At 44.7% G+C, this 26317-nt stretch overlaps 1 protein-coding gene and 1 long non-coding RNA gene across 2 annotated transcripts in view; one reads left to right on the top strand and one right to left on the bottom strand.

Moving 5' to 3' along the window:
* Nucleotides 1–724: 724 nt before the first annotated feature.
* On the bottom strand, nucleotides 725–1267 carry LOC139181526 (protein FAM209-like). Its single transcript, XM_070785048.1, has one exon. The coding sequence runs from the start codon at nucleotides 1265–1267 to the stop codon at nucleotides 725–727; it is 543 nt and encodes a 180-aa protein (XP_070641149.1).
* A 16434-nt stretch (nucleotides 1268–17701) lies between these two features.
* LOC139181468 (uncharacterized) overlaps nucleotides 17702–26317 on the top strand; it is a 61990-nt gene continuing 53374 nt past the window's right edge. The window contains exons 1-2 of the long non-coding RNA XR_011565416.1: nucleotides 17702–19508; nucleotides 25069–25164. This is a non-coding gene — a long non-coding RNA (uncharacterized lncRNA). The remainder of the gene's footprint in view (nucleotides 19509–25068; nucleotides 25165–26317) is intronic.

Raw genomic sequence — 26317 nt, forward strand, 5'->3', positions numbered from 1 at the left:
TTCTCCATAGCTCTGCGGGTTCAGGCATTTAGACAGTTCCTTTGCCTGGGGTCCTTCTCTGTTGTTCCGTGTCAGGCACATAGAGGACCCCCTCCTGCCCCCACTGGGGTCCTACTCTGTGGATCGGCGCGTCAGGCATTTAAAGGGGCATCCTGGGTGGGGTCCTACTTTGTAGATCTGAATGTCAGGCACATAGAGGGTCCCCGCCCCCCTGCTGGGGTCCTACTCTGTGGATCAGCGTGTCAGGCACTTAAAGGGGCACCCTGAGTGGGGTACTACTCTGTACTTCGGTGGGTGATAGGCCAGCCTTGCTATTGTTCAGCTGAACAAGAGGAACTCTCATTCATTGTTAATGGGGATGCAAAATGGTACAGTCATTTTGGAAGCAATGTCTTACTTAGCTAAACACTGTCATACCCTATGAACTAGCAATTTTGCTCCTAGATAGTTCACCAAATAATTTGAAAGCTAATGCCCACACAAAAACATGCACATGAGTTCTCCAGGCCAGAATACTGGAGTGGGTAGCCTTTTCCTTCTCCAGGGGATCTTCCCAAGCCAGGGATCAAACGCAGGTCTCTCAGTCTGGAAAACACTGCATGATACCAATTATACCACATTCTGGAAAAGGTAAAACTGTAGCGCGAATAAAAAATATCAGAGGCTTTTTTCCTTTTGCTTCAAAATACTTTTATTAGTTTGGATGCAGTTTGTCAACACTCAACTATTCTTCTTCTTTGATGCGAAAATCCACTTCATCGGGGGCTCGGGTGTCCCATATCTCATATATCGTAATGTTATTCCATCCGTCAGCAAGAACCTGGATATTGGGACATTGGCGTTGATCACCGGTTGCAGCAGTGAGTTTCAGACTCCGGACCCTGGACACAAGGTTCACCAGTGTCGTCTCGACCTGGGTTAAGGCACCGCACATAGAGTCTTTGTAGGGGGAAGCCCTTATCTTCTTTCTTCCTGGAGAGCCAGATGAACAGCCCTGACGGCCAGGAGGAGTACCCGCATTACTTTTGTCATCGCCTCCAGGAAACTTCAGGATCACCAAAAACATGAGGAAGATTAACAGGCAGTGGGACTTGCTCCCAAACCAGCCTGGGACATGCTCTGGTTGATTCTGCCGAACGCGGAAGTGCCTTCCACTGGGCACTATCCACGGCAGTTCTTCGGCTTCATCTCTCAGAACATAAAACACATAGGCAAAGACAAACGAGATAAACGTAGGCCAAAAAAATAACCATATTACAGAGCGCATCGTGAGCTGAGACCAAGTGGCTCCTGGTGCGCTGGTCTGCGCTGGCACCTGGAGACTGAGGACCAGGCAGGGCTGGGCCCTTGGTGACATCACAGAGGGCCCCACCCCCACCAGAACCCATGTGGCCAGGGTATGACTTCAGGGCAGAGGGTAAGGAGGCCTGCAGGGGTCAACCGGGAGTAGGGTTTAGAGGGACATGGGGACATTTCCAGTGGGCAATTGAAAATGAGGCGAGGAGTGACAGAGTGCCATCCCCATGCCAGTGTATTCTTTCTGAACCTGGTGTTCTACTGGGAGGGTGGGTCCATCTTCTATTTTTATTTTTCCATTTGTTGAATCCAGACACTGTGGTGAGCAGAGCAGAACCAGGGGCATGTGCCCCTGTGGAGCAGACAGCCAAGTGGGAAAGAAAGATATTAAACCAGAGGCCACAAACTAGGAGCCACTGATGTTTTGTGCGGCCTACCACTGTCCTAAAAATGATTGTGCTCAGTGCTAAGTCCTGTCTGACTCTTTGCCACCCCATGGACTGTAGCCTGCCAGGTTCCTCTGGAGAAGGAAAGTCAGGGGCATCACCAGTGATGCAGTAGGGGTGGGCAATGAGGTAGGTACTCTCTAAGATCCCTCCCAGATCAGAGGTTCTATGATCCTGCATGGCAATTTCCCAGAGGGCAGGGATGCACCTCCTGGGCAACAAGCAGTGGAACTGGCACATCTCTGGGGAGTTGCTGAGTTGGCAAAACTACACTGTCTCTGATGCACCTGTGGATGAGCAAGTAGTGGCTGCACTCCTTCTCCCCGTCTGTGCATGTCTAACTGCCACATGTGTTTGAAGGTGACCTTGCTCTGCAGGTGTGGCTTGAGAGCTGTGTTCCTTCCTTCTCTAGGAAGACGACCCTTCTTTGTGCTGTGCGAGTTGACAGTCCGAATGCATGTGTATGGCTGCAGCACTTGGCACTTTGCCTTTCTGTCTGGGCCGGTTGTTTTCAGACTTGAGTGTGTATCAGGGTCACCTAGAGGGCTTGCAAAGTCCCATATTGCTGGATCTTAGTCCCCAGTTAGTCCTGGGTGGGACTTGAAGACTGCCACTTCTGCAGGTCTCTGGGCAACACTGAGAACCACCCTCCAGACAATGGTTTCACTCACAAAGACGTGGCTTCCCTCTGACTGCTGTGCACTGGACCTGAGGGGCCAGTGGGAGTGGAGTGGCAGCAAGAGCACCGAACTGGAGCCTGAAGATCAGGGTTCTACACTGCACCCACCCTCTTGCGAGCTGTGTGACCTTAGGCAAGCCTCAGCACCTCTCTGTGCCTGTAGCTGCCTCACAGGCACAAGGACGCGATGAAGTTGGTGACTGCTACTCTGGGTGTTTCTGCAATTCAGAGTTGGTCTGTCACTCTTGTCCTGAGCCTAGTCTTCCCAATTGGGAAGCCAGATACTCCCACAGCACCCCACCCCCAAGCATCCAAGTGCCCACTTCTCTCCACAATCACTCCCAGCTGGAGTGGTCCACTTGCTTGGGGGTCTCCTCCTACAGCCAGCCGTGTATGGAGCCCAAAGGGTGACACTGTTGTCTCCCTCTTAGAGATCCACGTCTACCACTTGGGGGTATGTGTGTCTTGAGTGTGCTATTTCAAACGCCTTTTAGCACAGAGATAAGGATACAGAATCCTAGAGCTAGTCTCCTGCTGGTAAACTCTGATGCTAACGACTTACTGTGTTACCTTGGGCAAGTTAGTTAACATCTCTGAGCCTCACATACCCGACTTTAAAATGGAAAAACAGTACCTACTTCATGGGATTGCTGTGAGGACTAAATGAGATCATGTATGCCAGGCCTTTACTCCTGGCACATAGTAAGTGCTTAACATGGTAGCTTTTGTTTCTCTAAATGAAGCTATTGGCCCTCTTTATAACACCAGACATTAAAATTACATTAAACAATGGAAACAATGACAGACTTTATTTTCTTGGGCTCCAAAATCACAGCAGAGGTGACTGCAGGTCAGCTCAGTTGCTCAGTCGTGTCCGACTCTTTGCTACCCCATGAATCGCAGCACGCCAGGCCTCCCTGTCCATCACCAACTCCCGGAGTTCACCCAGACTCACGTCCATTGAGTCAGTGATGCCATCCAGCCATCTCATCCTCTGTCATCCCCTTCTCCTCCTGCCCCCAATCCCTCCCAGCATCAGTGTTTTCCAATGGGTCAACTCTTCGCATGAGGTGGCCAAAGTACTGGAGTTTCAACTTTAGCATCATTCCTTCCAAAGAAATCCCAGGGCTGATCTCCTTCAGAATGGACTGGTTGGATCTCCTTGCAGGCCAAGGGACTCTCAAGAGTCTTCTCCAACACCACAGTTCAAAAGCATCAATTCTTCGGCGCTCAGCCTTCTTCAAAGTCCAACTCTCACGTCCATACATGACCACAGGAAAAACCATAGCCTTGACTAGACGAACCTTTGTTGGCAAAGTAATGTCTCTGCTTTTGAATATGCTATCTAGGTTGGACATAACTTTTCTTCCAAGGAGTTAGCGTCTTTTAAATTCACGGCTGCAGTCACCATCTGTAGTGATTTTGGAGCCCAGAAAAATAAAGTCTGACACTGTTTCCACTGTTTCCCCATCTATTTCCCGTGAATTGGTGGGACTGGATGCCAAGATCTTCATTTTCTGAATGTTGAGCTTTAAGCCAACTTTTTCACTCTCCACTTTCACCTTCATCAAGAGGCTTTTTAGTTCCTCTTCACTTTCTGCCATAAGGGTGGTGTCATCTGCATATCTGAGGTTATTGATATTTCTCCTGGAAATCTTGATTCCAGCTTGTGTTTCTTCCAGCCCAGCGTTTCTCCTGATGTACTCTGCATAGAAGTTAAATAAGCAGGGTGACAATATACAGCCTTGATGAACTCCTTTTCCTATTTGGAACCAGTCTGTTGTTCCATGTCCAGTTCTAACTGTTGCTTCCTGACCGGCATACAAATTTCACAAGAGGCAGATCAGGTGGTGTGGTATTCCCATCTCTTTCAGAATTTTCCACAGTTTATTGTGATCCACACAGTTAAAGGCATTGGCATAGTCAATAAAGCAGAAATAGATGTTTTTCTGGAACTCTCTTGCTTTTTCTATGATCCAGCGGATGTTGGCAATTTGATCTCTGGTTCCTCTGCCTTTTGTAAAACCTGCTTGAACATCAGGAAGTTCACGGTTCACATATTGCTGAAGCCTGACTTGGAGAATTTTGAGCATTACTTTACTAGCGTGTGAGATGAGTGCAATTGTGCGGTAGTTTGAGCATTCTTTGGCCTTGCCTTTCTTTGGGATTGGAATGAAAACTGACCTTTTCCAGTCCTGTGGCCACTGCTGACTTTTCCAAATTTGCTGGCATATTGAGTGCAACACTTTCACAGCATCATCTTTCAGGATTTGATAGCTCAACTGGAATTCCAACACCTCCACTAGCTTTGTTTGTAGTGATGCTTTCTAAGGCCCACTTGACTTCACATTCCAGGATGTCTGGCTCTAGGTCAGTGATCACACCATCGTGATTATCTTGGTCGTGAAGATCTTTTTTGTACAGTTCTTCTGTGTATTGTTGCCATCTTTTCTTAATATCTTCTGCTTCTGTTAGGTCCATACCATTTCTGTCCTTTATCGAGCTCATCTTTGCATGAAATATTCTTTGGTATCTCTGATTTTCTTGAAGAGATCCCTAGTCTTTCCCATTCTGTTGTTTTCCTCTATTTCTTTGCATTGATCGCTGAAGAAGGCTTTCTTATCTCTTCTTGCTATTCTTTGGAACTCTGCATTCGGATGCTTATATCTTTCCTTTTCTCCTTTGCTTTTCGCTTCTCTTCTTTTCACAGCTATTTGTAATGGCTCTCTCTCCCCAGAGAGCCATTTTGCTTTTTTGCATTTCTTTTCTATGGGAATGGTCTTGATCCCTGTTTCCTGTACAATGTCATGAACCTCATTCCATAGTTCATCAGGCACTCTATCTATGAGATCTAGGCCCTTAAATCTATTTCTCACTTGCACTGTATAATCATAAGGGATTTGAGTTAGGTCATACCTGAATGGTCTAGTGGTTTTCCCTATTTTCTTCAATTTAAGTCTGAATTTGGCAATAAGGAGTTCATGGTCTGAGCCACAGTCAGTTCCTGGTCTTGTTTTTGCTGACTGTATAGAGCTTCTCCATCTTTGGCTGCAAAGAATATAATCAGTCTGATTTCGGTGTTGACCACCTGGTGATGTCCATGTATAGAGTCTTCTCTTGTGTTGTTGGAAGAGGGTGTTTGTTATGACCAGCACATTTTCTTGGCAAAACTCTATTAGCCTTTGCCCTGCTTCATTCCGTATTCCAAGGCCAAATTTGCCTGTTACTCCAGGTGTTTCTTAACTTCCTACTTTTGCATTCCAGTCCCCTATAATGAAAAGGACATCGTTTTTGGGTTTAAGTTCTAAAAGGTCTTGTAGGTCTTCATAGAACCGTTCAACTTCAGCTTCTTCAGCATTACTGGTTGGGGCATAGACTTGGATTACTGTAATATTGAATGATTTGCCTTGGAAACAAACAGAGATCATTCTGTTGTTTTTGAGATTGCATCCAAGTACTGCATTTTGGACTCTTTTGTTGACCATGATGGCCACTCCATTTCTTCTGAGGGATTCCTGCCCGCAGTAGTAGATATAATGGTCATCTGAGTTAAATTCACCCATTCCAGTCCATTTCAGTTCGCTGATTCCTAGAATGTCGACATTCACTCTTGCCATCTCTTGTTTGACCACTTCCAATTTGCCCTGATTCATGGACCTGACATTCCAGGTTGCTATGCAATTTTGCTCTTTACAGCATCGGCCCTTGCTTCTATCACCAATCACATCCACAGCTGGTTATTGTTTTTGCTTTGGCTCCATCCCTTCATTCTTTCTGGAGTTATTTCTCCACTGATCTCCAGTAGCATATTGGGCACCTACTGACCTGGGGAGTTTCTCTTTCAGTATCCTATCATTTTGCCTTTTCATACTGTTCATGGGATTCTCAAGGCAAGAATACTGAAGTGGTTTGCCATTCCCTTCTCCAGCGGACCACATTCTGTCAAATCTCTCCACCATGACCCACCCATCTTGGGTTGCCCCACGGGCATGGCTTAGTTTCATTGAGTTAGACAAGGCTGTGGTCCTAGTGTGATTAGATTGACTAGTTTTCTGTGAGTATGGTTTCAGTGTGTTTGCCCTCTGATGCCCTCTTGCAACACCTACCATCTTACTTGGGTTTCTCTTACCTTGGGCGTGGAGTATCTAACTCTGCATAGCCTTGGATCCCATGGGGCTTTGTCTGGGAAGTTGGGAATTAACAAAATTGAGAACGTTTCCATATGGTTACAGAACTGACACTGCAGACAGAGTTCTGGCAGAATTAGGTGCTTAGTATTGCAGTTGTATCCGACTCTTTGCGACCCCATGGACCGGGGCCCACCAGTCTCCTCTGTCCATGGAGTTCTCCAGGCAGGAATACTGGAGTGAGTTGCCATTTCCTTCTCTAGGGGATCTTCCCAACCCAAGGATCGAACTCGAGTCTCCTGAATTGGCAGGCAGATTCTTTACCACTGAGCCACCAGAGTCAGAGTTGTTGATTTTTCTTTCTACAAAGACTATTCTTTGTATGTATTCTTTGTATACCTCCTGGGGAGGTAGAGGATCTGGTGAAGCTTGGCAAAAACTCATGCTGGAATGTTTGTGGAGGCAAATGTGAGCAAAATCCTGAGATGTACAGGATGCAGTTGCCCTGAGGATGGTAGAAGTTTGGCTTTATAGTCAGAGGAAGTCAGGGATGAAGAAGCAGGGTGGAGCTGAGAGATAAAGTTTGCAAGTGACAGGATATCTAGCCAGAACATTTGCATAATGCCACATGTGAACTTTTTCCTATACCTCATGGGAGAAATGATGCTTCAGTCCACCGGGTTCCTCTGTTCATGGGATTCTCCAGTCAAGAATACTGGAGTAGGTTGCCATTTCCTCCTACAGAGGATCTTCCTAACCCAGGCATTGAACCCGCATCTCCTGCTGCTCCTGCATTGCAAGCAGATTCTTTACCACTGAGCCACCGGGCAAGCCCCTTGCTATACCTCAGTGATCCTTATTTTTCTGAATCATAGAGTGGGGTTCACCCACACTGGGGCTGGCTTAAACCATGTGAATTGGCTGGGCAGGGTCCACAGAGTGTTCCAAAACCTTTTAGTCTATCAGAAATTTGGAAGTAGTTACCATATGTCCTGGGATGTGCCAGTGTCTGACACATTGTGATTGAGGGCATAGGGATGCTAGGTCTCTGTTGGCATCCAGAGCTGGATTAGGCTTGGTTAACCCTTTGCCAGCAGGACGGGCTGGTCTTCCTGATGGGCAGACTTGCTACATCAAGGGCACAAGAAAGTTCAACTTCAAAGACTGGAATTTCACATTCAGGAAATCTAGAAATGTCACTGGAAGTTCAGCAGAATCATTTACAGTTTAGTTTTGCTTTTGTTTTAAATTGCATATGAGGTAGACATCATAGTCTTTTCCATGCTTTCAGGTCTCTGAGGGTCCTAAGTGGGCCTGGACAACAAGCCCAACAGCTTGGGAACAGTGACTGTATTAGACTGGATTACAATTATGAAAGCCTTTGGCATGGCAGCCCCTCCTGGCCACGGGCACCTACAATGGCGCCATCTGGTGGCATATGCCGTGCCATGGGGAATGAGTTTGAACCTGCCACAGAGCTGTTCCAGCTTCCTGGAGGAGGGAAGATGGGCTCCTATGGCAACGGTGAGGAGGTGAGGCCTGGCCTTGTGGTGTGGTGGTCAGCTCCACACCTGAGTTTCTATTCTGTTCTGCCTGCAGACTTGTTCCTTTCACAGCATCCCAGCACCCAGCATGAGCCCTAAGCACAGATACATCCATCTAGTTCCTGGGCCAGAGTCACACAGAATTCCTAAGAGCTGGGAGTTTGACTTTGGGGTGCCATGGAAACCTTTAGTAGACCTATGAACCTGACAGAACCTCTGTTTAGAACCATTTTTTAAAGTTTAATTTTATGGAAGTATAGTTGATTTACAATGTTGCATTAGTTTCTACTTTACAGCAGTGATTCAGTTACACACATATTTATGTATGTATATATATTTTTAATATTCTTTTCCACTATGGTTTATTACAAGATATTGAGTATAGTTCCCTGTGCTATATAATAGGACCTGTTGTTTATACATTATGTGTATAATAGTTTTCATCTGCTAATCCCAAACTCCCAGTCCATCCCTTCCCCTATCACCCCCGCCCCCAGCAATCACAAGTCTGTGTCTGTTTCTGTTTCGTAGGTAGGTTCATTTGTGTCATATTTTAGATTCCAAATATAAGTGATATTATATGATACTTGTCTTTGTCTGACTTACTTCACTTAGTGTGATAATCTCTAGGTCCATGTTGCTGCAGATGGCATTATTTCATTCTTTTTTATGGATGAGTAGTATTTCATTGTATATTTGTACATCTTCTTTATCCATTCATCTGTCAATGGACATTTAGGTTGCTTCCATGTCTTAGCTATTGTGAATAGTGCTGCTATGAACATAGGGGTGCCTATATCTTTTAGAATTATAGTTTTGTCAGGATATATGCCCAGGAATGGGATGGCAGGATCATATGGCAACTCTATTTTTAGCTTTGTAAGGAAACTCCATACTGTTTTCCATAATGTCTGCACCAATTTACATTCCCACCAACAATGTAGAAAGATAGAACCATGTTTTTAAATGCATAAGACAAACTATATAGAAATAAAAAGAAAACCTATTATACTGAAATACAGTTATAAAATATTGAAAATGAATTTGTGATATACCAATATCTGTGCTTCTTTATGACACATTAAGCAACAAGATCTAGTGGAAGGTCTCGTTACTACCATGTTTTCAAAGCAGTGATGAGCACAAACATTACTTGAAGAGATCTGCAGCTGTTGTAATGCAACATGCAACCATCTGTGACTTCCACTGATGACAAAGTCCCAGGTACTGCTAATACCACTGTAGGTTGTCGCTTATGTTTATAACCGAAGGAAATGCTACGTTGAATTAAAGGAAATTGAAGTTAGAGATTAGTGATGACAAGGATGCATTTTCTGCACCCAAATTATCATATCCTCTCTGTGGATGAATCCCGTGTCTGGAGGCCAGGTTAAGAAGTCATGCACTGGGCTTCCCTGGTGGCTCAGTGGTAAAAAAAAATCCGTCTGCCAATGCAGGAGATACAGGTTCGATCCCTGATCCGGGAAGATCCCAAGTGCCATGAAGCAACTAAGCCCATGTGCCACACTATTGAGTCTGTGCTCTAGAGCCAGGGAGCTGGTTCTGAGCCCAGGTGCCACAACTACTGAAGCCCATGCATCCTAGAGCAGGTGCTCTGCAACAAGAGAAGCCATCGTGATGAGAAATCTACACACAGCAACTAGAGTGTAGCCCTTGCACACCACAACTAGAGAAAAAGCCTGCACAGCAATGAAGACCCAGAACAGTCCAAAATAAGTAAATAAAATAAAATGATAAAAAAAGAAGCCCTGTATTAGAACATCCTGGAGCCAGGAATTGCAGATTGCAGCTCTGGCTAACCCCTCTCAGGCAAGCTCCTAGAAGAGGAGGATCTAGAAATCCACAGAATGCCCTGAAAGGGAGCCGACTGGTTACTAGAACAACACCCACCCTCTGCTTCTTATTCCCCTGTATTCCAGGCTCCTGCACAAAGTGGGAAAGCTGGGGCAGGGGGCCAGATGTTGCTCCAGCTTTAGATTCTCTTTACTTTTTTTTTTTTTCCCCCTGAGATCACTTCCTCTTTTCTCCAGAGGGTGGCGTGAGGGTGGAGTAAGGGCAAGGTTGAGGTCCCTTGGCGGCTGCACTCTGAGGCATCACCACCCACAGAGGAGCAGCTCTGGCCAATCTGTGGCCAGCTGAGCTGTTAGGAGGAAGCACCATCAAGAGAAATTGGACTTTTTTTTTTTTTCTCCCCAGACGGCAGGTGAAAGCTCTGCAAAGCAGCCCAGAGTTGGAGGCAACTTATTCAAGTCCCCATTCTATGGGACTTAGAGGTGGAGACCAGCCCACCCAGGAAGAGGGGAAAGCAGCCCAGGGTTGAGGTTTAGTCCTGCAGCCCTGGACAGAGAGTGGCCATTCCTGCTAATACAAGCTGGACCACAAAACTTGGAGAACCACCTGGGAGGGGTTCCTTCGGAGAACAATAAAGGTGGGATACTAGAAAGACTCAGTACCAAACCCAAGTTTAAGGTCCAGAGGTTGCACAAGAAGCCAATCAAGGGATTGAAATGCCAGAAGGCTGTAGCCTGGCAGGGCTGGAGGAGAGCAGTCTGCAGAGCAATTCCCGTGATGCGATCTGGGTCATGCAGCTGGCTGCTGAGTATCAGCAGGCATGTCAGCTGGCCTCAGAGGTTTAGCATGAGGGATTTGTGGGACACAGGAAAGCATTTGGGGGTGTCAAAGTTGCTCTGACAGAGGAGGTTCTAGCCAGGACACACCAGCAGTGGTTCTGTGTGAATTCAGCATTTGTGAGGCTCAAAGCTTTAAGACTCTTATTTATGTGCTTCATTGGTGCTAGTGGTAAAGAGCTCACCTGCAATGCAGGAGATGTAAGAGATGTAGGTTCAGTGCCTGGGCTGGGAAAATCCCTTGGAGGAGTGTATGGCAACTCACTCCGGTATTCTTGCCTGGAGAATCTTGTAGACAGAGGAGCCTGGTGGCTATGGTCCATAGGGTTGCAAACAGTCATATGTGGCTGAAGTGATTTAACATGACAGCATATCTTCTTAAGGAGGCCACATGCACTGTGTGTAAGCATGCCAACCCTGAAGCCACTGTGCCCAGCTTTAAATCCCGGCTTTGCTTGTTACCAGCTGTGTGATCTTGGGCAAGTTGCTTAACCTCTCTGTGCCTCTGCTTCTTCATCTACAAATGGAGATTAAAATAATAATACCCATCTCCACAGGTTACGGGCTTCCCTGGTGGCTCAGACAGTAAAAGAATCCACCTGCAATGTGGGAGACCTGGGTTCAATCCCTGGGTTGGGAAGATCTCCTGGAAGAGGACATGGCAACCCACTCCAGTATTCTTGCCTGGAGAATCCCCATGGACAGAGGAGCCTGGTGGGCTACAGTCCATGGGGAAGCAAAGAGTCAAACACAACTGAGCAACTAAGCACAGCTCACCACAGGTTACAGTCAGTTAAAATCAGGCAAAGCACGTAACATGATTATGATAGTGCCTGGCACATAGTGTAAGGGCTCCCCTGGTGGCTCAGTCGGTAAAGAGTTTTCCTGCAATACAGGAGAGCCGTGTTCAATCCCTTCGTTGGGAAAATCCCCTGGAGAAGAAAATGGCAACCCACTACAGTAGTCTTGCCTGGAGAATTCCATGAACAGAGGAGCCCAGTGGGCTACAGACCATGGGGTTACAAAGAGTCAGACATGATTGAGTGACTAACACTGGCACATAGTGTAAATCTGATACATAGTAGCTGTCATGATTTCAGCAAATCAAATTATTTATTCTCTCTTACCCTCTGTTTCCTTATCTGTAACATGGGAATAATAGTATTACCTAACCTCACAGAAAAAGATCTTCACAATCCAGATAATCATGATGGTGTGATCACTCACCTAGAGCCAGATCCTGGAATGTGAAGTCAAGTGGGCCGTAGAAAGCATCACTACAAGCAAAGCTACTGTAGGTGATGGAATTCCAGTTGAGCTATTTCAAATCCCGAAAGATGAGGCTGTGAAAGTGGTGCATCAATATGCCAGCAAATTTGGAAAACTCAGCAGTGGCCACAGGACTGGAAAAGGTCAGTTTTCATTCCAATCCCAAAGAAAGGCAACACCAAAGAATGCTGAAACTACCGCACAATTGCACTCATCTCACACGCTAGTAAAGTAATGCTCAAAATTCTCCAAGCCAGGCTTCAGCAATACATGAACCGTGAACTTCCAGATGTTCAAGCTGGTTTTAGAAAAAGTAAAGGAACCAGAGATCAAATTACCAACATCCACTGGATCATCAAAAAAGCAAGAGAGTTCCAGAAAAACATCTATTTCTGCTTTATTGACTATGCCAAAGACTTTGACTATGTGGATCACAATAAACTGTGGAAAATTCTTCAAGAGATGGGAATACCAGACCACCTGACCTGCCTCTTGAACAACCTATATGCAGATCAGGAAGCAACAGTTAGAACTGGATATGGAACAATAGACTGGTTCCAAATAGGAAAAGGAGTATGTCAAGGCTGTATATTGTCACCCTGCTTATTTAACTTATATGCAGAGTTCATCATGAGAAACGCTGGGGTGGATGAAGCACAAGCTGGAATCAAGATTGCTGGGAGAAATATCAATAACCTCAGATATGCAGATGACACCACCCTTATGGCAGAAATTGAAGAGGAACTAAAGAGCCTCTTGATGAAAGTGAAAGAGGAGAGTGAAAAATTTGGCTTAAAACTCAACATTCAGAAAACTGAGATCATGGCATCCAGTCCCATCACTTCATGGCAAATAGATGGGGAAATAGTGGAAACAGTGTCAGACTTTATTTTTCTGGGCTCTAGAATCACTGCAGACGGTGATTGCAACCATGAAATTAAATGACACTTGCTCCTTGGAAGGAAAGTTATGACCAACCTAGACAGCATACTAAAAAGCAGAGACATTACCTTGTCAACAAAAGTCCATCTAGTCAAGGCTACGGTTTTTCCAATGGCCGGGTATGGATGTGAGGGTTGGAATATAAAGAAAGCTGAGCACCAAAGAATTGATGCTTTTGAACTGTGGTGTTGGAGAAGACTCTTGAGAGTCCTTGGACTGCAAGGTGATCCAACCTAGTCCATCCTAAAGGAGATCAGTCCTGGGTATTCGTTGGAAGGACTGATGTTGAAGCTGAAACTTCAATCCTTTGCCCACCTGATGGGAAGAGCTAACTCATTTGAAAAGACCCTGATGCTGGGAAAGATTGAAGGCGGGAGGAGAAGGGGACGACAGAGGATGAGATGGCTGGATGGCATCACCGACTCAATGGACATGGTTTTGTGTGGACTCTGGGAGTTGGTGATGGACAGGGAGGCCTGGCATGCTGCAGTTCATTTGGTCACAAAGAGTCGGACACAACTGAGCAACTGAACTGAACTGATCTGATGTATAAATTTATATTATAAATTGAGTCCTATAGCAGAAAAATTTTGGCTTTATTTTTTTTTTGTTTGTTTTAAAGGATGATATTGGCATAATTGATGAAATTTGAAAGAAGGTTTTTGATTACATGATAATGTTATATCAATATTAATTTCCTGATTTTAATAATTTTACAGTGGCTACATAAGAGAATTACCCTTCTTTTGTTTAGAAAATAAACACTGAATTACTTAAGGATAAAGGGGCATGATGCCTGCAACTTACTCTCAAATGGTTCGGAAAAAAATAATTGTGTATGTGAGTATAAATATCCATTAAAAGAGAAAAGAATGAAGCAAATGTTAGAAAATGTTAACATTTGAGGAATCTGAGTGAAAAGTATATGAAAATTCTTTATACTACGCTTCTACACTTTGTATTAGTAGAACTTGAGATGAGAATCACAACCCTGGCTGACACCTTTTCAGCCCAGAGAGACCCTGAGCAGAAGGTCCAGGTGTACCATGCCTGGACTTCAGACTCACGCATGGGAACTGTGAGATTATAAATTGTGTGTCTGTGTGTGTGTTTAATTCAATCAACAGGAGGTTTCCCAGGTGGCTCAGTGGTAGAGAATCCATCTGCCACTGCCAGAGACACAGGAGATATGGGTTTGATCCCTGGGTCAGGAAGATCCCCTGGAGAAGCGAATGGCAACCCACTCCAGTATTCTTGCTGGAGGATCCGATGGACAGAGGAGCCTGGCAGCTTACAGTCCATGGGAGTTGCAAAGAGCTGGACATGACTGAGCATGCACACATGTGTAACAAGCATTTGAAATGGAAGAAGGGGTAGACTCAAGAGACAGTGTAGATAGGAAATCACCACAATTTGGTGCCTGAACACATGGGGTCAGAGAGAGTAGTTGGAGAGAATCCTGAAGGTAGGAGCTTGGGAATGGGGATTAACTGACAGAAAGAGGCAAATTGAGATGGAGAGCTGGTTGGTGAAAAAATAACCTCTTGGCATGTTAAGTTTGAGTAACTAGGCGACATGAGTGGAAAGGAACTATCCAGTAGAAAGGAGTTAGTTAAGACTGACACCAAATAGGTCAAGGCTGGAGCCAGAGATGTGGGAGTCATCACAATGATTCTGGATACATCTCATGTGAAGGGAAGAAAGGCTGAAAACAGAAGGGTGTTCCCACGTCCAGCATGGCACACTCAACTGATTATGAGTACTTGCTCTGATATCAGACAGGTATGGGTTTAAAACCCCAGCTTTGCTCACTGCTAGCTGTGGGCCCTCAAACAAGTTCCTTCATGTCTCTGAGCCTCATTTTTTGCAACTATGAAACAGTGATCTGCACCACACCTGCCTTCCTATGAGAGTTAATCTGTTTAGAGCTCTTAGCCCTGTGCTTGGCACATGGTTGGAGCTGGAGAAACCAGACCTACAATTGTTATTGATTGATATTTCCTTTCATGTGCTTGTCCTCATTAAGTAACCCTTCTCCTCAAAGGCCTGTACAGATCAGTTCAGGTTGCTGTGGTTTGCTGACTAGAAAGAGGCAAAGGTAAACCAGCCTGGTGTCTTCTGCTTATGGGAGCCAGGTCTACAACCTGTCACTGCAGAAGGCAGACTGCTTTTCTCTTCTGGAAATATGGACAAATTAAGAAAAAGGCACAAGGGACTCTAGGAAGTAAGTGTCCGAGCTGATGGAGCAAGGGCAGGCCCCGAAGACTTATCCATAAAGATGTTATGGAAAAGCACAAATGAACCTTTTGGCCAACCCAGTACTTGGCTCACCATGAGTGATTAGTTCTTCAAGAGTCTTCCCTAAGCCATCTGGAGAAAGGGCTATTTGGAGGAAAAGGATAGTCTGATCGAATGTGAAGAATGGGCGCAGTGTGCAAGGGGGCAATTTAATGAAAGCTATCTGGTGCTTACTGGTAAAGAGCCCACCTGTCAGTGCAGGACTTGTAAAAGATGTGGGTTCGATCCCTGGGTCGGGAAGATCCCCTGGAGGAGGGCATGGCAACCCACTCCAGTATTCTTGCCTGGAGAACATTCTTCCCTACGGACAGAAGAGCCTGGTGAGCTCCATGGAGCCAGAGTAGTCCATGGGGTCGCAAAGAGTCAGACATGACTGAAATGATTTAGCATGGAGCATAGATGACCTGATACACTTCTAGGGAGGAAGTGGGTTCTAAGGGAGTGTGACTGGCTCAGAAATGAAGAGATCTGGCTTCATCTACTGGCATTAATTCTCCCTATGGAAGATGTCTGGCTTTGTGACCCCATGGACTGTAGCTCGCCAGGCTCCTCTGTCCATGGGATTTCCCAGACAAGAATGTTGGAGTGGGTTGCCATTTCCTTCTCCAGGGGATCTTCCCAACCCAGGGAGCAAACTCGCATCTCCTGAGTCTCCTGCACTGGCAGGTGGATTCTTTATCAGCTGAGCCACTGGCTTGAAGGCTAGTGGGCATTAGGAAGATGGAGCTCTGGGCGTTAGACTTCCAGGTTCATTCCCCCTCCCTGCTGCTGTAACACTGATCAATCTGTAGTCTTCTGCTACTGGATGTTAATGCAATCGAAGAGATCACAGTGACCTTAGGATTTCCTGATTAATCCCCCTGCCCCAGTCAACATTACTTTCTTTAATTTCTCAGTGCTAGACTCATTTTCTCAGCTCACTTGGCTCTGCTCCACATACCTTTCTCCTGTCACGGGGAGAGGGTTAGGGTGAAGCTGTGAAACTCTGGGCGATTTCTTGGTGGCAGCAGATGGAGAATCCTTGTCCTTGAATGAAGGTGTATGCCCCAAAGTGGAAGGTTTTCAGGTCATGACAAAGAGTGATCAGATAAAAAGCAACATTGGGAAATGATAAATGTGTGTGTGTGTGTGAGCACGCACATGAGCATGTGCATGTATGTGAGAGAGATTGAGAAGTATCAGGATCCTGTAAATAAATGAAGAATCTTGGAAAACTGGTAGGAACAAACTGAAATCATTATTTCATCTTCGGCCAAAGGAGGCACAAAAAGAAACCTGCTGAGCCAAAGATAAGGAGCAGGGATTACCAATTTTCCAGAGGCCCCTCATGCTTTGAGATCCTCAGTGGGAAGGAACTTAAGATACAGAAACTGACAGATCAGCTGCTTACCTGGGCAGCCAGAGTCGATGCACTGTTCAAAGCATGACTTATAATTTTTCACCTACAATGTTCCTCTTCCTCTCAGCCACACATAGTGTATTGACCCTTTGCTTGAAATCTTCCATTTATTTCCCAGTGTTCTTAGGATGAAGATAAAACTCCTCACCTGGCCTGAAAGGCTCTACTGATCTGGCCCCTGCCTTCCTCTGCAGTCTCATCTCACACCACCCTTTCCCCATGCCCCAACCCCCACCCCAGCCTTACTGGCTTTAGATCTCCGGATCATGAGAGCTCATCCCTGTCTCATTCATTGTATTTCTTGTCTGCATACCGTGCACCCCCTCCAACCCTTCTAGAGTGTTTACACTATGAAGCAAGGACTTTATCTTGTTCACTAGTATCTCATCACCTAGTACAGTGCCTGCCGTGTAATAGGTGGTCAATAAATATTTGCTGAGTGAATAAACAGCAGGGCAGCAACTGGAAAATGGGCAGCTTCAACCCACCCAAATGGCTCCAAGATGCACTTCAGCTCAACCTCATCGCTAGTGTGCTTTTAGATCCTCTGGTGAAATGAGAGGGCTTCCCTGGTGGATCAGTTGGTAAAGAATCTGCATGCAATGTGGGGGACCTGGGTTGGAAGATCCCTTGGAGAAAGGAACAGCTACCCACTCCAGTATTCTATCCTGGAGAATTCCATGGGCTATTCCATGGGGTCGCAAATAGTCAGACACAACTGAGTGACTTTCACTCAGGTGAAATGAGATGACCAGAAAATGCTGGTTAGAGACTGGTTTGGCCAAGAGAAATTATAATAGTCAGCATAACTGCAGTTATTGAGGCATTAGCATGTGGTGGGGCATTGCTTTAGGCACTTTACCCATTTACTTTCCACAATAACCTTCGGAGGTATTATTAATATTATTTCCATTTGACGATGAGCAACCTGAGACCCAGGAGAGTCTGTAACTTGATTCAAATGGTGGCGGTTTGACTGAAGTGCATCTGCTGTACTGTGGAAGGGTGAGAATATTTTTATTTCCTCTGTTTTTTTTTAATGCCCTGGAACTGTTTCCCTTATGCAATCTCATCATCTTGAACCCAGCCCCAGGAAGCAGGTGGGAGAGGTGCCCATGCTGTGTTGGCAAAACCGCAGCAAGTGCTGATCTAGTTAGCATCCCCTTGGGGAAGGAGCCACTTTGGTGATTGACAATGTAAATTAAAAAGCTGAGATCTTTTCTACTTTCTTGATATTGAAATCTATAAAACCATCAAATCCTAAGCCAGCCTCCCCCAACTAAAAGGGAGTTGCAATCACAAAGCAAATTTAACACCTCTTCCAATTTTTCTGACATCAAGTGGAGTGCTTCCATGGAGGTGAGACTGGCATTAACTTGGAGCTCTGCGTGGCTGTAACCTCGGCTATTACAGGGCCAGATTGCTCCCTGCACCTTCACCTGGGATGTGAAACTGACACACAGGGAAGAGGCAACTGACTAGGCAGGCTTTGCAACCACGTGTAGAGAGAACAAAAAGTAAAGCAAGAGACAGAAAAAAGGAGAGTGACCTTCGTTGTTAGGATGTTAGCCCGATCATGGGCATGGTAGAAATGTTTCTTTTTTTCTTTATCCCACCTTTTGGACCCCCTTTAACAAAAGACAACTGTTTAAAACACAATTTGAAATCAGTTTGCCCCTCCCTGCTCAGATCCTGAGTCACATTTGTGGGCTATATGTAGGGCTTTACCTACATACTTTATCCGAACCCTAGAACTAGAGAAGGGACCTAACAGACCATTTGGTTTAACTCATTGACTTTATGTGGGCTTCCCAGGTGGTGCATGGTAAAGAGCCTGCCTGCCAGTGCAGGAGACACAGGAAACTCGGGTTCGATCCCTGGGTCTGGAAGATCCCCTAGAGAAGGAAATGACAACCCACTCCAGTATTCTTGTCTGGAGAGTCCCATGGACAGAGGAGCCTGGCGGGGTATAGTCCAGCCTGGCGGGTTATAGAGTCGAACATGACTTAGCTGCTAAGCAACAATAATTGACTTTAGAGATGGGGAGACGGAGGCCAAGAGAAGGATGGCTTGCTTTTATTTTCACCAAATAGTGTGTGTGTTAGATGATCCTTGGGATTTGTTAAGGGGAGAGAGGGAACAACCTGCATGGTGAAGGGGAAGGGGTGAAGAAAAATGTTAGAATCAATAAGAGTGTTTGATAAAGAGCTAGTCATGTGTCACATAAATGTATACACATTGTGAACAACACCCCTTTCTGTGGCAGAAACAGAAGGGATGTTCTCAACAGAGGAAGGGTCTCAGCCAAGGAAGCTAAATGGGGGTCATTCATCCCTCCAGCCCCTTTCTGCCATCACAGAGATTGATCCACTCCACCGCCTTGGCTTTCTGTGGGCTCACAACATTTTGCTCGGCAGTGACTTCCAACCACTGCCTCACTCTTGGCTGGTGGCATTTACCTTGTGTGGGAGGGATAATGCCTTTTCCTTTCATCCTTGAATCCATTAGTTTTCTTTGAAGCATGGTGCAGAGTTTTCTGTTTCCAAATTATATGGCAAAAACAGAAATACTGCCAGTTTTCAGTACAGCCTTGTGTAGGCGGTTTGGGGCAACCTGTCCCTCAGGCAGTGTGTATACAGAGTGTGCTCATTTCAGAAGTTGATAGTAAATCCTGTAAAGAGGGAGGCAGAAAGTACCAGGTCTTCTTCCTTTTCTACTTTAAAGGGAGATAGACTTGAAGTGGGGTGGATCTAGAAACCCTGGAGAAAGCCAGCCCAAGAGCAGTAGTAGACCCTGCCTGGGGAGTCGGTAGTAGACCCTGCCTGGGATAGCTTTTCTTTGATTTGCTGTCAGACCTTGGGTAAGTCACTTCCCCTCTTTGTGTCTCTGTATTTTTTTTTTCTGCCTCTTCTGCCATCTTCCCTGGCGGCTCAGATGGTAAAGAATCTGCCTGCAATGCAGGAGGCCTGGGTTTGATACCTGGGGTGTGAAGATCCTCTGGAGAAGGGAATGGCTACCCACTCCAGTATTCTTACCTGGAGAATTCCATGGACGGAGGAGCCTGGCGGGCTACAGTCCATGGGGTTGCAAAGAGTCAGACACAACTGAGCAGCTAACACTTTGACTAACACTTTCTGCCTCACAGGATACCTGAAAGGAATAAATGTGGAGAAAATAGACACACATATGCTTTGGACAGTCAAAATTCAATATAAGTGCAGCTCTTATTGTTTTGTTTTACACCTTTTCTTGCCTTTGTTGGTTGGAACCCTTGGGGTATGGTCTTGAACTTGAATTGGTATAGAACATCTAGCATAGATCCAAGGTCTCTGGAACTACAGAGGGGAGAGGGTGGAGGGATCAGTAAGGATGGAAACAGAGCCCCCATGAATCATAGCCCCACCACTTCCTTGACCTCTCTATCTATGTCTCTGAGCTCAGTTCCTCATCTATAAAGTGGAGACTCTCTGAGCCTCAGTTTCCTCATCTATAAAGTGGAGTTGCTCTGAGGATTTAAGTGAGTCAATGAATGGAAAGTGCTTATGCTGGCAGCACTGGCATGAAGTAGGTGTTTGATAGTAATGACTGTGATTGCTGTTATTTGCTTCTACGTCTTGAGGAGAACTGTGATGTCTTAATGCCAGTGTATGGCTGGTCCTTGGTAAAAGAAAATATAGATTCTTAGGTCTCACGCTGAAGAAATTCTGATTCTGTAGGTTTGGAAGGGAGCACAAGTATATGTATTTAACAAGGACTCCAAGGGACTCTGATGTGGCACCAGATTTGGGAACCATTAGTCTGAAGCAGTGTTTTTCAAGCTGCCAATTATTACCCACGGCTAAGAATATCAATTTAGTGAGTAGTGATCAGGATTAAAAAAAAGGAGGGGGGGGATGAACCGGGAAATAATAATGCACAATACACACAATAAGGGTAAGGATTGCTTCATGATATGTTTATTGTCTATCTACATATATATATATATATATATATATATATATATATATATTTAGTAATGTGTGCTATATGAATGACAAACATATTTCTTACTGTAGATCATGACCCAAAATGTTGGAGTGTACTAATGGGTGCTATGTTCCATTTAGAAACACTGGTATCCAGAGAAATCACCTGTCAGGTCCCAGCCCAGACAATAAATGGCCAACAAGAGAATGGAGTAGGATCCATTTCTCCTCTTCACGTCTCTGCCATGCTGTGCTTGGGTTGACAGAGTTGGTTGTTTTCTGATTAGAATGAGTTCTGATACCTTGTAATGGCCCTGGCCTGAGATGTAAGGGCAAGGCAGGATATTGCTACCGGTATCAGGCTAATTGCTTTGACCCCCATTAGACAGAAAATGCATCTGGGTGAATGACAGTGTTTAGTTGCTCTTGATTAGGGAATGCTTTGTAAATACAATTTGCTTGTCTCCTTCTCTCAGACTTTGATACTTATTTTACCACTTGAAACTCTTTTGTTGCCTTTGTGAAATCAAAAAATAAGCTTAAAATTGTGTTTCAATTCACATCAGCCAAGGTCAGTGTCTTCTTACTCCCTACTTGGTATGTAAAGGGCATTAGCACTCCTAAATCTTTCCCTACATGCGCCATCTAAAGGGAGCCTAAACACCTGGACTCCAGCCCATTGTGGTCCTGGGAATAGCTTCCTTTGGCAGTGAGGCTTTCTCAGAGCAGCTTCTGTTAACTGCAGGCCTTGCTGGATTCCCCTGCCCTACTACTTCAGAACTCCCTATCTGCTTTATATTTTCTCTGTGCTACTTATCAAAACCTATCATGTTATATTGTAAAGAATAAACAATGTACAAAAATAGTCACGTATATCCAGATACTGTTTTCTAGAAAGACTGGAAATCAAATTTTATGTAAAGTCTTCCACTTTTTTAATGTTGCCAGGTCTTCCTATTTTTTTCTAGAAAGCTTGGAAACTGAATATTTCTATAAAATCTTCTGATTTTTAAGTGTTGCTTACCAGATCAAAACAATTTTAAACAGTATTTGGGCCCAAGAAAATATGTTCCTGGCCCAAATTTGGTTTGTGGATCACCAGTTCGTGGAACACAGGGTCTATGAGAGGCTTTGTCATGGGACATCGACTAGTGAGGAAGGAAGTACAGCCTCAGAGAGGCTGGTCACCTTCCCTGTGGTCACACAGCTAGATAGGATCAGAGCGGGATCTTGAACCCACCTTTCTTGCTTCTTAGTGCTCTCTCTCATTCACCCCGTGCCTGCTGGACTGCCCCACTTCTGCTGAGGATTGAGCCACGCTGGCCTTTGTGGAGGACAACGTTTTGTTCAGTCCCAAGTGTCCTCACAGGGGATATAACACAGTCATCACCACCCATCTGATAAGCACCAGGCACTTCTCGGCACAGAGTGTGTGAATTTACCTGCCTTCCCAATCTCAACCGTGGATATGGCCTCTTGTCACTCTTTATTGCTTTCGCTCCAGTGATAGGATCAAGATAAGGTCTTTATAGGAATGTTATTAGCATTACTCCCAGCCAGCGTACCTTCCAGTAGAATCAGTGTGTTCTAGGATAAAGAATCTGGGGCTTCGAGTCCAGAGGGCTGGGCTGAATTCTGAGATGTGTGACCTGAGACAGCTTACTTAGCCTCCCTGGCCTTCAACTTACTTTACTGTGAAAATGAGAAAAGTAAAATCTTGTCTGTCTCCTTTGAAGCAAAAGTGAGACAATATGTATGAGACCTATTGGAAAAGACAATGTTTTACAGCTGTGAGGTGAGATTATCATTATGAAATCAGCAAAATAATTACTGAGCACCTACTAAGGGGAAGCTAAGAGACCATTTATTCAGGGCATGCCAAGAAACTCAAGACCTAGCTGCCTCTGTGAGCTCTAGTCTAACTGAGAAAAAGGGACATATGTGAGTTGAAGGAGAGCCAGCACTACCAAGCCAGAGATGACCAGGCTGAATGAAATGTACAGGCTGTATAATAAGAGAGATTGTGGTGGAAAGGGCTGATCACTGAAGGATTCCTGGAGGGAGTTGCATTTGAGCTGTGTTTGGAAAAAAAAATTAGTAGGATTGTGGTGAAAGAGGAAAGAAGGACATTCTAGAAAGGGACAACAGCACAGTTATCTATGTTGGAGACCTAATCTCCATAGAGTGGAGGGTTCAAGTAGTGACTGGCAGATAATCACTTCTTCACTTGGCTGGAATGCAGAAGAGACAATCAAGAAAAGTATGATTCTCATGAAATCAAAATAGAGTCCAGGTGGGGCAGTGGACATGGTTGATTACGTTACAGAAGGGGCTGATACTGTACAATGGTCATAATAATAGTTCCCACTTTAAGGGACTGTTCTGAGCATTGAAGGAGGTCATGTTTTGGAAACAGCACAGAACCTTATACAAATAAATGGTAAAGAATCTGCCTGCAGTGTGAGAGACCTGGGTTCAATCCCTGGGGTAAGAAGATCCCCTGGAGAAGGGAATGGCAAGCCACTCCATTATTCTTGCCTGGAGAATCCCATGGACAGAGGCGCCTGGAGAGCTATAGTCCATGGGGTCACAAAGACTCAGACATGACTGAGTGACTAACACATATTATACATGATTAGGACTAAAGAAATGTTAGTTGTCATTATCATCGTAATCATTTTTCATCTTACATTGATGTCAGGGGGTAATAACATGGCCTTTGAATTCTGCCTGATATTAGTTGCATCACCTTGGGCAAGTCATATCACCTCCCTGTTTCTCAGTTTCCTGGTCTTTAAAATGGGAGTAATACTAGTGCCAACTGAAAAGGCTATTGTGAGCTTAAATGAATTAATCCAAGTAAAGTGCTTATCCCCATGCCTGGCACAAGGAAAGCACTCAGTAGATGTTAGCTATTACAATGACGATGGCTAGGTAATGCAATATGATTGCATAAAAAAATCGGGGAAATGGACAAACAAACAAAATCACCTGGAATCCTACTACTAAGATACAACTGCTTGTTATTATCGTGAGATCTGGTTCTTAAATCTGAAATGTCTTTTATTGAGAAAATTAAAACTTCTGAAAATGATGTCAATTTGGGATGCACTAGTCATTTCGTTCAGAGAAGGCAATGGCACCCCACTCCAGTACTCTTGCCTGGACAATCCCATGGACGGAGGAGCCTGGTAGGCTGCAGTCCATGGGGTCGTTAGAGTTGGACACGACTGAGCGACTTCACTTTCACTTTTCACTTTCATGCATTGGAGGAGGAAATGGCAACCCACTCCAGTGTTCTTACCTGGAGAATCCCAGGGACGGGGGAGCCTGGTGGGCTGCCGTCTATGGGGTCACACAGAGTCGGACACGACTGAAGCGACTTAGCAGCAGCAGCAGCAGCAGCAGCACTCATTTCGTTAAATATTTACTGAGCACCTACCATCTGCTACTGATATTCCAGAGGTTGAGAGTTAGCCAAAAACAGGACATACAGGATCCCTGCTTATACTTATAGCCCATTAGATGAGGATAGGAAACAAAACTAAATAAGTCAAATGAAAATATAAGATAAGCAGTGAGTTTTGCCCACCCAGGTCTTGGATAACAATAAGCAAGAGGGGACAGCCTCAGTAGTTCCTGTCCAGCTGTCCTTACCACTCTGTAGACCACAGAGAGAGGCTCATTGATCCAGGGAGGACATGGCGATCTCATAGGAGAAAGATGTAATCTTTTAAAGCTGAAAGGGCCCTGGTTACTGTGATTCTGCCACTGGGTATCTGTTCATCCATCCTTGTCTTAAAATAACAGTCTTACCAGGCTACTCCACGTCCTGCAGGACCCTCTCAAGGTCAGAAAGCCTTTTTTGACAGGTTTACTGAAAAATCTGCCTCCTTGCTACCACTAGGTGGCAGTAGTCCTAGTTCTGTCACCTGAGCAACCCAGTTAAGTACGTATATGGGAATGCTTCCGAGATTTGAAAGCATGCGGGTATCCTATATGGGATGTTTCTCTTTTTTAGACCCTGTGTCTCTGGTCCCTTCAAGAGCCACTCTTGTTATGGGATGGTTTCCAGCTCCTTTGTCAAGTTCGTGACCATCCTCTGGAGATGTTTCCCTTTGTTAATGATCCTCTTGCAATGTGGGGCATAGATTGGAACAGGAGACTCTGGGAGAGAACAGCAGAGACTGAAGTGTGACAATTATATTCTGGGGTCTAGAAACCATACTTTAATTAATACAACCTAAAATGTGCTCCATTTTTAGCAGCTACATAATTTAGTTACATTATGCTATGGGTCAACTTGAACTGCTAGATCTTTTCTGAATTGCCTGTTTTTATGTGACCTGCTGCCAAGCCATGCTTCCCTTATTCTGGCCTCACAAAATAGACTTTTAAATTTTTGAGAATATTTTTCTTTATCTTATAATTTTCACCTTATTCTTTTAATTTTAGCCCTGTACTCCAGCCATTCTGAGCTCATTTTGAATCTCAGTTCTGTTCTTCAACAAATTTGATATCCCCGCCAGTTTTGGGTCATCTTCAGACGTGGTAAGTACGTTTTCTGTGTCATCTAAGTCCGGGATCCCCAGCCTCCGGGCCACAGACTGGTACCTCCTGTCAGATCAGCAGCACCATTACATTAGAAATAAAGTGCACAATAAATGTTATGCGCGTGCTTCATCCTGAAACTATTCCGCCCCCCAACTCCCTAGTCCATGGAAGAATGGTCTTCTGGGAAATCAGTCCCTGGTGCCAAAAAGGTTGGGGATCACTGATCTAAGTTACTAGTAAAAGTGGAAAAGCCCTGTGGCCTTTCTCTGGTGACTTTTCTCCTGCTTGCTACCTATGTTTTGTGTAAAATTTTTGATCAATTGCCAGTCTATTTCACCTGTGTTATAACCTGGTTAATATATCGCTGTCTTGTCTTAAGTCATTTATGGGAAAGTTGTAGGATATAATTTCAGATGCACTGCTGAACCTAAGATATGTTATAGTTACAAAAGTCTGGATGGATGGAAGGTGATCCAAGAAGGTTTCTTTTGTTTTGTAAAATGGAAACTATTGTACTTTTTCCAATGATAAAAGTAATATAAGCATGTAAAGGTCAGCAGCATTCAAAAGTATATGAATTAGAAAGTCCTTCGGTAATTCTTTGTGATGACCAACTTCTGGATAACTGTGGTTCGTGGTTTTGTGTATTCATAAACACAGATCTGTGATATAAATCGAATCATGCTACAGAGAATGTTGTGTGACCTACTTTTTTACCTTATAAGCTTTTGGAAATGTCTTTCTTTGTCAGAATATATAGTTTCACTTCATCCTTTTGAACAATACAGTGTTCTTTTCTGCAGATGCATCCTAACTTAACTCATCAATCCCATATTGATGGAGCTTTACATCACTGGCGAATTTTTGCTGTTGTGTAAGCAGTGATGCATGATGAACTTTCTTTGCTGGCTTGAGATGTGGTGTTGGTTGCTGGGTTTTGCCTCCCCTGGATTTCCTGTCCGTCTGGGATCTTGTTTTCAATGTTATGAATGTCAAAGGCTGCTTCTACCAAAGACATAAACTAAAGAAGGGTCTGCCAACTCCTTGCTCATCATGTTTTGAGTTTGCAAATCTAAACCTTATCCTTCTTTGAAGGGTAGTTAAAGATGTTTGAACTCTCTGGGGCCTTAGGAGAACCAAGAACCAAGGT

Source organism: Bos indicus, chromosome X, assembly GCF_029378745.1.
Source record: "Bos indicus isolate NIAB-ARS_2022 breed Sahiwal x Tharparkar chromosome X, NIAB-ARS_B.indTharparkar_mat_pri_1.0, whole genome shotgun sequence".
Taxonomy (NCBI): domain Eukaryota; kingdom Metazoa; phylum Chordata; class Mammalia; order Artiodactyla; family Bovidae; genus Bos; species Bos indicus.